Here is a 13,677-nt window from a genome sequence, read left to right as displayed (position 1 = left end):
ACCCCTGGGGCTTCTTTTATATGCTGCTCCTGGCGCCTGGATCCCTTCCGGGCGCCCTGGTGCGACGTGGCAAGTCTAATCAGCGAACTCCACGTGGCGACGACTCGGCTTGGATAAAACTTGCCTTCGGGCGCTCGGATCCCTTCCGGGCGTCCGGACCTCCGGGTGCCCGGACCCCTCTTCTCCAGAAACTCCTTCTCCTGCAAGAAAAGGTTACTCCAAGGCAAATATACACTGCAACACAGATTGTTAGCACAGTCTTATAGATAAGCAAAGTGAGTATGAATTAGCAAAAAGAGTATGACTTAGATTCCGTCTTTCCGAGACCGGAATCTAGTCACGATCTCGACTTAGATATCCTAAATGGATCTAAGCCGTATCAACGCCTAATGTTCCCTTCCCGGGAACGCGTCCTCGCAGTCACTCCCTTCCAGTGACTTACCTCACTTACCTGTTAGACGTCCGGTCAGCCCGTCGACCCATCTGGACTTCGTGCCAGCTATCCGGTCAGCCCGTCGACCTAGCTGGACTTCGTGCCTAAGCGTCCGGTCAGCCCGTTGACCCACTTGGACTTCGTGCCAACTATCCGATCAGCCCGTCGACCTAGCTGGGCTTCGTGCCAGACATCTGGTCAGCCCGTCGACCTGTCTGGACTTCTCCTGCACACTCGATCAAAGTGTTAGACAACAACAAACTAACTTAACCTGATTTGTCATTCATCAAAACCTGAGTTAGACCGTTAGTGCTACCCGCACCAACAGACAATACCACATGTGAAGTTAGGAAATTAGGCTAATCTCATAGCCTCAACTCCCTTCATGCCAATATCTGAATGATGGTTCCCTCCATTCTTCTCCTTTTCTAGAGGGTAAACTCCCCCTTTAGGTACTGAAGGCCTAACTTAACCATGCATTCTCCCCCTATTGGCACACATCATAAACATGCCCCCATCTTTGGGCACACATCAACCACAATCTCTCCCCCTGAAGAGTTGCTTATTCGTTGTTCACAACTTCACTCGTTGTGATCAACACGATAATAAAGATCTCATACCCTTCATTATCATCAATGCTCACCCTTGAGCATTAACCACTTGAATAACCCAAATGAAGGTCCCATACCCTTCATTTTTTTTTTATCAAATGCTCATCCATGAGCAAACTCCACTTAAACAATGAGGATATCCACTCCCCATTAATTTCAATGCCCAACCTTGAGCATTTTCTCTAAAAGAAGGTTAACCACCTCCCAAGGTATATGAAAAATAATTTTCATGTCCTTAAAGAGTAACTCCCCCTAAAGACATGGTCGTACCTTCTGTCATTGCACCAACAATGACTTGGAATTCCTAAACCTTTAGAAAACCCAAATTTAGAAGTTTTGAGGTTCAAACATTCAATATCGAAACCAAACCTCAACCTAAACTTCAATTTAGTCTTTCCCAACCAATCTATCTTCGTTTTCAACATGAAAACACCCTTTTTATGTATACAAATGTATTTTAAGGGGTTTAGAATGGTTTCCTAGACTAAACTTGGTTCAAAATGCTGAAAATGAGCTTTCCCAGCCAAAATCAGCATTTTTGATCGATTGGAGTTGGGTTCCAATCAATTGAACCAGCTGAATCGATCCACTGATCGATTCAGGAGGGCTGGATCGATCGGTGGATCGATCCAGGAAGCTTCTGTTCGCGAGAAGCTTGCTCTCAATCGATCGCCCGATCGATTGAGACCCTTCAATCGATCGGGTGATCGATTGAGGTCTGATAGTTGCTGAAATTCACTTTCAGTGAATTCCAGAAACCCCTAGAAAAATTTATAAAATTTCAAAAATCGTGAAAATTTGTGTGGGCATTATTTAGGGTATACTTTATCATGGAAAAATAGTTTTCTAAGAAGATACTTCATATTTTCAAAGATTGACACAAACTTGAAAACTTGCAAAAACTTTAGTGTTTTATTCAAGTTTATGTCTAACTATTCAATGGTGATTACTATCAAAAGATAGCTTTCACCAAGGTTTTCCAAAATCATTTTCAAAATATTTTCAAAACCAATATCCCACCATGTTCCTTGGGCTTAATGCACATGACTTGTACATTAGCTTTCCCAATGATGGGAAAACACATAACTATGTGTTTTGATGAACTTAAAACTCAAAAGAATGCACTAAATCAACATCTTGAGTTTTGTTCTTCATCCTAACATCTCACTTGTATCTAATGTGCACAAAACACATACAAGTCATCTTATAGGTCTTTTGTGAGATGTAATGTTTGATTTTGCCCTAATCTAGGGATCATGCATATCTATCTAGGCATTTTGAATTATAGACATCTACCAAGGATGTTACTTGTTGATAACCTGTTGATAAATGTCATTTGTCCTTAATTTTAAGGAAATAAACATAATGCATGATAATGTTATGACATACATCAAAATGACATAGCTTTCAAAAAGAAAGATTCCTATAACTACTTGATGTATGTATGTCATGACATGGTATTTTTGTATTTTTTTTTATCACAAGGTATGAATGCAAAAATAAACATGATGTCATGACATATGATGGGCAAACAATCATGGCAAGGTTTAGCATAAATAAAATACCTAGATTACCTATCTAAGTATCCTTAAACCTTAGCTAACCTAAAAGTTAAACCTAGATTGCCCTCTAAATGCTCCAAGAAAATGCCAAAACCTAAATTGGCATTTCTAGTTCTCTTGATTAGCTTATGCCAATTGAATTTAAGTATATTCCTCAAGTGTTGGCATATTTCATTTTTCCACAAGAGTAGCACTTTAAATTAAGGCTTAGATTAGCCTTAAATTACTAAGAAAATACCAAAGTCCCAACTTGGTATTTCTTATGTTTTCCCAAATTGTGCCAATTAAGATTAAAATCAATATCTCCGGAATTTGACACATTTTACTCTTTCAAAGAGTAAATCATAAATCCATTTCATTTTCAAAGGTTAATAATAACATTGAAAATGCTCCTTGAGTGTCAAACTCATCATGATTGGGTTAACTACCCTTCCACTTAGAGTTGACACTCTCTAACCCATCTATGGGGTAGAGAAGATGCTTCTAGGAACCCAAAACCTATTGGTGCTCCTTGGATGCTCTAGGTATTCACTAGGGATAACTTCCCTAGATACCTTCCTAGTGACCTTATTTAGCTTCTTAGAAGCCTTGGTCACATTTTCTAGGTCAACTCTAGGGATTTCTTCCCTTGTAACCTTCTTAGTGACTTTCTTTGACTTCTTAGAAGTCTTAGTCACATTTGTTGTTGCAAAGATACTTCTAGGGATAACTTCCCTTGTATCCTTGACTTGACCCTTAGACTTAGAGTTAGTTCCATAGCTATATGGAACCCTATGATAGGAAATTACATCCTTCTTGGCCTTTGGTTTGTATCCCAAACCTCTATGGCCATTGGATGACTTTGATACTCCTAGCCCTAGATTTTTACCCTTAGACTCTTGTGTTTCTTTTTCGATTTTTTTAAGGGTCCTCTCTAATTTGTCAAGTCTTGACCTCAATACTTGATTTTCCTTCCATAATTTTTCAACCTTAGGTTTTTCACTAAAACTTAGATTTTTCTTCTTCTTAGGCAAATACCTAGAATCCTTAGGGTTCTTGCCTAAATTCCTATCTACCTTTCTAAACCTAGGTTGAGAGGTTTTAGCATGATAAGCTACATGATTTTCCTTAATTTTATCATGCCTCCTATTTTCATGGTAAATAACATTAAAATGATATAAGTTAGAACTAGCATGCTTTTTACCATTATTTAAAGAGGTAGACTCAATAAAAGTTACCTTTCTTTTTTACTTTGGAGGCTCCCCCTTGAATTGAGCTTCCTCCTTGAGCCTTGACCACCTTCTTCCCTTTAGGGCATTGACTTCGGTAATGCCCCTTTTGATTGCAAGAGAAGCACACAATGTGCTCCTTGCTCTTCTTTGTTCCGGGGATGGTCTCCTTGGGCTTCTCCTTGCCCTTTTGTGCCACTTGGCCCTTCTTCTTGGCCAATTTAGGGCACTTGCTCTTGTAGTGCCCATGTTCCCTACATTCAAAACATATAATATGATTTTTATTATTAATTGAAATGTTTATACCTTCACATGTAGGGATGACACTTGGTCCTCCATGTGATCTGGATGTAGAGACTTCCTCTTGATCCGATAGTGATGCTCCTCCATTTGATTTAGCTTGACTTGTGGAGGTGGAAGCTTCTTCATCCTCTTCTTCTTTTGACCCGGATGTGGAGGCTTCTTCTTCTCCTTGATCCGGTGTCACCGAAATTTGCTCCCCCTCAATCCTAGAGGTGGGGGCTTCTTCTTCTTCTTCATCCTCTTGCACATTAAACAAGGAATATGCTCCTTCCTTGTTCTTTTGGTTGTACTCCTTTGAGGATGATGCTTCTTGGACTTCTTCTTCTTCAGAAATTGAGCATCTCTCAACTTCGGAGCCCTCCTCTTGGTCTTGATCCAATGAGTCGCCCTCTTTGGATTCCTCTTGATTCGGTACAGTGGAGGGGATCTCATGGATTGATGCCAATTTGCTCCAAAGCTCCTTGACATCCTTGAACTCTCCAATTTTTCCAAGAATGTGGCTAGGCAATAGATTGACCAAAAGCATGGTCACTTTATCATTAGCCTCACATCTTTGGATTTGCTCTTGGCTCCAATTGCTTTTCTTGAGGACTTTTCCCTTTGAATTTCTTGGAGCCTCGAAGCCTTCCATTAGAGCAAACCATTGCTCTATCTCCACTATTAAGAAGTTTTTGATCCTTGATTTCCAAAGATCGAAGCTAGTAGATGTGTACGGTGGAGCCACCCTTGTGTCAAATCCAAGTCCATCTTGGAATTGCATCTTGAAGTTGAGTTTCTTGAATTCTTTGACTTTGATGAATTTGCTCCAACTTCTTCATCCTCTAGCTTTGCTTGTTTTGTTTGCCCCTTCCGGCGATGATTCCGGCGAAGAGCGGCCTCGCTCTGATACCACTTGTTGGGACCGAAAAGTAGCTAGAGGGGGGGTGAATAGCTCGTCGCGTGATTCATGGTTGGCATTGCTTGTTTCTTCAAAGATGTGCAGCGGAAATGTACAAGAAACAAAATACAACGCTAACAAATGGATTTTACTTGGTATCCACCTTACAAGAGATGACTAATCCAAGGATCCACACACTCATGCACCCTCCACTATGAAATACACTATTCTACGGTAACTACCGAAGGCGGAGAAGCCTTTACAAACTCTCAATACAAGAAGAAAGGAAAGGATATGAAATACAAGCAAAAGCTTACAATAAACCCTAACCTTGACTTCTCTTCTTGCTTTTGATCCGCCTCTTGACTTGGAAGAACCTCCAAGAATCTTCAAGAACTGGCGATCTGAACTTGAGAGAGAGCTGTAGAGTCGCTGGTGAAGATCAGAGATGAATCGTGTAAGCACTCCTGAAGGAAACGCTCGCCTGCAGCTAAATACGACGCCAACGGTCGGATCCCGATCGATTGGATTGCTCCCAATCGATCGGGGAGGCTTTGGATCGATCAACCGATCGAGCCAGAGTGCCTCTGTTCTCTCTGGAATAGCCTGGATCGATCGGCTGATCGATCCAGGGCTTATCGCGCACAAACAGCAGCTCCCAATCGATCCACTGATCGATTGGGACCTCTGGATCGATCCACGGATCGATCCAAAGGGGTTCTGTTCGTGGGGACTCACTCGATCGATCAGCTGATCGATTTGGCATGATCCAATCGATCGGCTGATCGATCGAGATCTGCTGGATCAATCGGCTGATCAATCCAGATCTTGGTTTTTGCCCAAAAGCAAGTCTAAAGCCCCCTAAACCAACATCCAGTTAACCATAACTTGTTGGTACATAAAACCTAGCATCTGGTCACCCTTGACCAGCTAGGACTCTCTCACCAAGTGTCTAGTCAATCCCTTTGACCCACTTGGACTTTTCTCCTCTTGCCAAGTATCCGGTCAATCCCTTTGACCTACTTGGACTTTCACCAGATGTCTGGTCAACCTTGACCCATCTGGATTTCCCTGTGCCTGGCTTCACTCACTAGGACTTCCCTTCTGCCTAGCTTCATTCACTAGGACTTTCACCTGGCTTCACTCACCAGGATTTCCCTTCTGCCTAACTTCACTCACTAGGTCTTCTCATCTTCCTGGCTTCACTCACCAGGACTTTCACCTAGCTTCACTCACTAGAGTTTCCTTCTACCTGACTTCACTCACCAGGACTTTCACCTAGCTTCACTCACTAGGATTTTCAGTCAAGTGTCCAGTCAACCTTGACCTACTTGACTCTTCTTCACAATCTCCCCACATGAACAATTGCACCTGCAATGTTCATGTGTTGTCTACAAGTATTGTCAAACATCGAAACCAAATCATCAAGACTCGAGCTTGACTCACTTCAAGCCCAATTAAACAGGTCAACCTTGACCTAGGGAATATTGCACCAACAGAAAGGACCGTCAAAAGTGGTACCCACAAGCCTGCCCATACCATAGAGAGAGCATAAGGGAACGTTAGGGTGAGAAATAGGGAGGGAGTCTCTCGCGCAGACACTCCAACGCTTAAGTCAGAACAATGGTAGAGCGAAGAAAGTGCTGGAAGGAAATGAATACTAGAAACGTAGTAAATGTATATGTGTGGCGTACCTGTCCAATGGCGAGGACCCCTTTTTATGATATCTCTCATAACCTCCGTAATAATGAGACATCAGAGAATGTCTGATGTCAAGGTATGTCGGGTGACGGAGGATGCACGACGGACTTCCATTGGGTAGAGGAAGGTTCCTTGGCATACGCGTGACAGAGTATTGGAATATTTCCTAAGAAATAGCCGTTATGCTCTGACAAGTAGTTGTGATTCCCTGACAGCATTATCCCCTAGCGATAGTTTGACCAGGGCTGGTAGCCGACTGGGAGTCATGTCCATAAGAAATGAGGGATCGAGCTCTGGGAGTTCGACCAACACCGGGGTCGGCCGAAAGTAGAATGGGAGTCGTGCCCATAAGAAGTGAGGGACTAAGCCCTGGGGGTCCGACAGGCGTTGGGACACAACCGAGAATAGACTGGAAGTCATGCCAATGAGAAGTGAGGGATTGAGTCCTGGGGTCCGACCTGCACCGGGGCCAGCCAAGAGTAGACTGGAAGTCGTGCCCATGAGAAGTGAAGGACTGAGCCCTAGGGGTTCGACCGACATTGAGACATAACGGGGAATAGATTGGGAGTCGTGCTCATGAGAAGTGAGGGATTGAGCCCGAGGTCTGATCGGTGTTGGGGCCAACTGGGAGTAGGCTGGAAACCCATAAGATGAGAGGAGCCAAGTCCCAGGGAAAATGGTCCACTTGAACATGTACTCCCTGATTTTAACTGTCACCTCCCCTTGATTTTAGACCGTTACGTCACCTTAACCATTGGCCCTACACTATCCCTGGGGTCCTCCATTCTAGGCTGGATATATATCAACAAGAAGGCTAGGTTGGATGTTCTTTTAACCATTCTCTTCTCTAACTCTTACTTGAGCATTGTAGGACCCACGTCAAGGTGCGCCTTGACCTCCTTCTAATCTCTGGTTGATCTATTTCAGCCAAGAAGCGGAGTCAGCGTATGAAATACTGTTTTGTACCGCCCGGCACGGGTGATTTTTACCGTTCCGCCGGGTGACCGAAACCGGCACGGGAGGCGCCCCCGTCTCGGCAGCGCCGGAGGAGACTCGGGACGCCTCCGGTGGTGTCCCGCGACGCCTTTGGCGGTGCCTAAGGCGTCGCCGAAAGCTTCTGGCGACCCTGCCGGTGTCGCCGGACGCTTCCGGCGACCCTTCCGGTGCCGCCGGAGGCGTCCGGTGACGCTTCTGGCGCCGCCGGACACCGCCCACGGGATCGCCCGCGATCATCGCGTACGCCGCGATTTTTTTTTCTCTGTTTTTAATATTTATTTATTTTATTTAATTAATTAAATTAAACAATTCCTAAGGAGGACATGAGATATTTCGAAGAGGATTTTATAAACCCTAATTAAATTATCCTAATAAAATATATTTAAAATTAAAATAAATTTAATAAATTTTATTAATTAATATTCTGAAAAAAATAATGTTGTAAATTTAATTTAAAAATTTTAAAAATATAATAATTCTTATTTATATTCTAATATTTTCTTTATTATTTTAAATTTCATTTAAATTTAAAAAAATATTTAAAAATTCTAAAAAAATTTTAAAATTTTTATTTTTTTAAAGAATTCTAATAAATTATATTTATATTCTGATATTTTTTTAAATTTTTTTACTTGATATTTTTTTACTATTTAAAATATATATTATAATTAATTAAATGAATAAATAGTTAATTTATATAATTATTATTAATATAAAATAATATCTTGTATTAATTTATATACTTATTATTATTATTATTATTATTATTATTATTTTAATAGATACTTCCATTTTAATTTAAATTATTGATATATTAATTTTATTTAAATAAAATTATTTTTAATTATTTTTCTAATAATATTAAATTATTAAATAATTAAGAACTTATACTAAATCAATATAAAACTTATTTTTATATATACCATAAACATATTTATCTTATAATTACTATAGATAAATAAAAAAATATCGAAACTATATCGACACAGTACGATACGATATCGAAACCGTATCGTTTCGGTCTGAAATCGAAATCTCGACACGGATCGAAATTTTAAACCTTGAATGGAGTGCTTGGCGAGGCAGGGAAGAAATTGGTTCTCCAAAATTCATTCGTCTCATCTCCATTTGGCAAAGTATGCTCGATCTACTATAAGTGGATCCGACTGAAGAAGACGGATCCAGTAACAGTCAACGTGTCACAAGTCAATAAAGTCAATAGAAGATAATCCAGTGGAAGTTGACTCATCCCTCAATTTTAAACCGGAACAATGACATTTTTCAAAACTCTAAGCAGGTTAATAGATCAGACTTGATAAGTCATAGGAACTAGGATCAAGATTGGTAAATAAATTTGGAAATCTCGGTAAGAAGTGGAAGGCACCTAACCTTGGGCCCCGACTATTTGTCTTGGGACAACTCCAAATTTTTAATAAAAGCAATGTGGCTAATATAATCATAACCATGTCCGAATCATCACGAATAAAAATGGTGATATAATTCAAAAATTATCATAAATAGCCAATTCGCTACATTGGAAAATTGATAGAACTCAACAAAACTTGATCGAATCAAGAGTGGGAGTGGATGAAATGAAATTAGAATTTGATTAACTCGAAATGACTTTGAAAATTTTGGCCAATCTAGTCTTTGCTTATATTCCAACTTAATTGTTAGAGAACTCCCACAAGGTAAGAGTACTTTTTACCCTCTTATATTGCTTAGCCTTATCCTAGTTAAAGGAGACTTAATTTCCAGTGCTCAGATTGATACTTGAAAAGTGTATCACTGTTCTCTTTTAACAATATTAATATAAATTTTAACAATATTAATTATAAGCCCACTTGAAATTTAATTTTGCAAAGGAAAATTCTTTTAATGTTGATTGATCAAGGTCCCAAACTTTTGGGGATGATGTGATGTTTCATTAACAGTTGTTGGGACTAAACATCAATATTAATTTTTCTTCACTGAAACAAGCATTGGCAACACATGAACAAGTTGATTTTGGTTGAGAACATTGGAGAGTTTATGAATAGTAGTCGTTTCATAAACCATCGACAATAACTGAAAAGTATTTTTTTTTTCTGATGATCTTGTTGAAAAGTATTCTAGATTAGATTGAAAGGGAAGTACCAATTGCTACTTGTTTGGTGCAAAATGAAGCAATGGCAATAAATAAAATGGGAAGGATAGATTAGACTCTCAAAATGATTAATTAAACATCTAAGATTTGAATTTTTTTCTAGCTCTCACTAACAAGTCTTAGGATCAATACAGAGAAGATAAATTACGAGATGATGAAATTTATGCCTCATGAGCACCGAGACTATTAAGGGTATCACGAGATCAAGGCAAGTGGAGAGGAGAACCAACGACATTACAAGTTCTAAGCGATGATGGGATAGTTGGGGCTCAAAGAGACAATCCTTATTTGCTCGAGCATCGTAGGAGCATCGTAGATTTAAGGTGATAGCTAGGCCTAGAGGCTACAATGGCCGCAACCTTGCTTAAGGAGAGAACATAAGTGCCACAAACTCGAGGCAACAATGGACTCAAAAATGACGATGCGATGAACTTAAGGCAAACATTTGACTCATAGTGATAGCCAACCCAAGGCATTCTTCATTTCTTGTCCTCCCTCTTGATATCTAAAAATAGAGTAAAGAAGGACAAAATCCCTCCCCCTTTCTCAATAACCCTCTTCTCTCTTCAATAGTTAAACTAGGGTTTAGTTATTTAAAAAAATTAAAATTTTTAAATATTAGAAATAAAACATTAATTTTGTAGTATAAAATTACAGATAAATTCCAAAAACAAAATTAATTTTTATAAGGGAAAATATATAAAATTAAGTTGAATTTTGAAGCTTGCCAACCTTGTCCCATTAGTAGTACTATGATTGCCATGTCAAACATTGGTGTCTTTGACATCTCTAGAATGTCAGTAAAAGTGAATGAAGTGGAATATTTTCTTTTCTTTTTTTATTAATTAAGTCTTTTGAAAGTAGGGAATCTTCATCTATTAAATAAAGATGAAATATTAACTTATACACATTTTTAAAAAATTAATTTTCAAGATAAACTAAAATAATAATAATAGGCCAGTTGAATGAAGTGGAACGTTTTGAGAGATATACAAGCTGTTGATGGCGGATAGAGTTCTGAGGCTTATACCTATAAAAAAAAAATAATACAAGTGATTATAGGATGATCTCATTTTTGCATTAGCTAGTTAACATGTCAGCGGTTAATAGATACATGCCAATTTTTTTCCTATGATAAATTTATTATACTTTTAACTAATGAAATATTCATTAATTTTAAAAATTATTAATAAATTTATCAATAGAAGTAACGTGCGTAGAGATTTAACAATCGATCAATTTTTTATCTTACGATATTATTTTTCATGGTGTATGTTTCCCCATTTGAATCATTTGAATCAGACCACATGTTTTTCCCTATGTGATTAAGCTGATACTGACATATCAACCAACAGTCTGCATCTCTTGTGTTTATTTAGGAGATTGAAAGGGACGAAAGGAAAACAGGAGGAGGAGGAGGAGGAGGGAGAGCGAGGGGGGAGGGGGGAAATGATAATCTGGTCCTACGGAAGTTTTTCATTAGTTATTAGGGTAAATCGGAAGTACACGTGGCGGCCAGTCGAGAATCAATTACATCCTTTGATTACGCTGCTTTTTTAGAGGAAAAATTATTACAAATATATCATACCTGAGATTTGAACCGTGAATATATAGATGATAATCTGAATGTCCTACCGCAGTACCACAGTCTCAGGAACATAAAGAAAAAATAAAGAGGGGGAGAAAAAAATGATTAACCAGGCTGGGTAACGTCGAGCCTGGGGTGACTGGCCCGACCCCACGGAAGTTTTCCACCGGTCATCAGGGTAAATCGGGAAGCGCTCGCAGAAGGCAACCCAGGAGCCCAATATCCTTTAATTATGTGCCCCATTTGGAGGAAAAATTTCTACAAATTCGCCATAGCTAGGGCTCGAACCGCGGGTGCCTGGATGACAACCTGAATGCCCTACCGCTGCACCATAGCTCCCGGGGCAAAAAATTAAGAGAAAGAGGGGGGGATGATTAACCAAGCCGGCCTAGCCTCACGGAAGTTTCCCACCGGCTATCAAGGTAAATCGGGAAGCGCTCACAGGGGCAGTCTAGGAGCCCAGTATCATTTAGCTGCGTGGTCCATTTGGAGAGAAAATTTTACAAATTCATCGTAGTTAGGACTCGAATCTCGATTGTTGCACCATAATCCGAGAATGATATATGTCGCTCTTGACTTGAACAATTAGCCGTCAATCTTCTTCTTCTTCTCAGCGTCAAGGTCGCCATGGCTAACGTGCTCTACCTCTTCTCTATCATGCTTCTGTTGGTTGAGAATCCTATTGCCTCTTCCACCTCAGGCGACGGGTTTCGACTCACTCTCACCCGCGTAGACTCGGCCGCCAGCGCTTCACTCACCTTGGCGGAGCGAATCCAACGCGCCGTCCGCCGGAGCTACTCCCGGAAGAGGGCCATCGAGGCCAAGCTCGACGTCGTGGCTTCTGTCAGCTACGGCGGTAGCTTCGAGTACTTGGTCAGCTTTGGCATTGGTTCCCCGGCGCTCCCCGTCACAGCCATCCTCGACACCGGCAGCGACCTCATTTGGACGCAGTGCGTCCCCAGCTTCGAGAGAATCCCGCAGCCGAGTCCCTTCTACGATTCCTCCGAGTCCTCCTCCTTCTCCCGGATCCCCTGCTCCAACCCCTTCTGCAGTGAGCGCATCTCGATCTTCAGTTCTTGCGCTTCCTCCCAAGGCGACCTGTGCCTCTACTTGGCCAGATACGGGGACGACACTCGCAGCAGAGGCTTACTCGCGACGGAGAAGCTCAGTTTTGACGATGGCTCGTCGATCGCCGGTGTCATATTCGGGTGCGGATTTTGGAACAACGGCACGCTTTCGAACTCCACCGGCATAGTCGGCATGGGCCGAGGCCGATTCTCTTTGCCGGCGCAGCTGAATCCTCCCAGATTCTCCTACTGTTTAACCTCGATTAATAGCTCCGCCGCCAGCCATCTCTTCTTGGGTACCAAGGCGAGCCTGGGAGGAGGAGGCGGATCAGTTGGGAGCACGCCGTTTATCTCCAACCCCACAAGCCCCTCCTTTTACTACCTCTCCTTGATCGGAATCTCGGTGGGTGGGATTCGGCTTCCGATTCCACCTAGCGCCTTCCAGCTGAATGCTGACGGCTCCAACGGGACGATCATCGACTCCGGCACCTTCTTGACATTGTTGAACCAGCCTGGGTACGAAGTACTTAGGAAAGAGTTGATCAAGCAGGTGGGGCTGGACATCGATCAGTGCATCCAATTGAAGAATCAGAGCTCAGCTCCCCCAATGCCGGAGCTGGTGTTCCACTTCGACGGCGCCGACATGCGTTTTCAGCGGGATAAGTACATGTTTATAGATGAGGGAATATTTTGCTCGGCGATCGCCGGAACGGACGGTCTATCAATCTTGGGCAACTACCAGCAGCAGGACATGCACATCCTCTACGATCTCAAAGCCAACGTGCTCTCCTTCGTCCCGGCCAACTGCGACCGGTTCTGAAGTTAAATGCTGCGCCTTTCCGTTGCAATCTAATAATAAAATTAAGCTGTGTTTCAGAGTATGGCATACGTGATATGTAGTGTTCCTATTGCCACTCAATAAAATTGTACTCTATCTATGAATGTGTTGGAAAAAAAAATTATTGGAGAAGAAAATAAAAGAATTAGGGGAGAAAAAAACTACTCTAGGTGAAAGAAGAGAATAAAATAAAAATAATTATCAAGATTGTCAACTCATCAAATTCTATCTCTATCATATCATGAAATTTAATCCAGAGTTGTCACCTTATCATTCAATTTCTATCCATAATATTTTGTCTCTATTAATTAAAATTGAGTTTAATTTTCAACACCCTCTTTTAAACT

The 13,677-nt window shown here is 41.1% G+C and overlaps 1 protein-coding gene across 1 annotated transcript; it reads left to right on the top strand.

Moving 5' to 3' along the window:
- The first annotated feature begins 11,982 nt into the window (after positions 1 to 11,982).
- Positions 11,983 to 13,468, top strand: LOC121978087 (aspartic proteinase nepenthesin-1-like). Its single transcript, XM_042530498.1, has one exon. The coding sequence runs from the start codon at positions 12,053 to 12,055 to the stop codon at positions 13,310 to 13,312; it is 1,260 nt and encodes a 419-aa protein (XP_042386432.1). The 5' UTR covers positions 11,983 to 12,052; the 3' UTR covers positions 13,313 to 13,468.
- Positions 13,469 to 13,677: the final 209 nt, after the last annotated feature.

Source organism: Zingiber officinale, chromosome 1B (genome assembly GCF_018446385.1).
Source record: "Zingiber officinale cultivar Zhangliang chromosome 1B, Zo_v1.1, whole genome shotgun sequence".
NCBI classification, from domain to species: Eukaryota; Viridiplantae; Streptophyta; class Magnoliopsida; order Zingiberales; family Zingiberaceae; genus Zingiber; species Zingiber officinale.
This window is presented reverse-complemented; position numbering and strand designations above follow the sequence as displayed.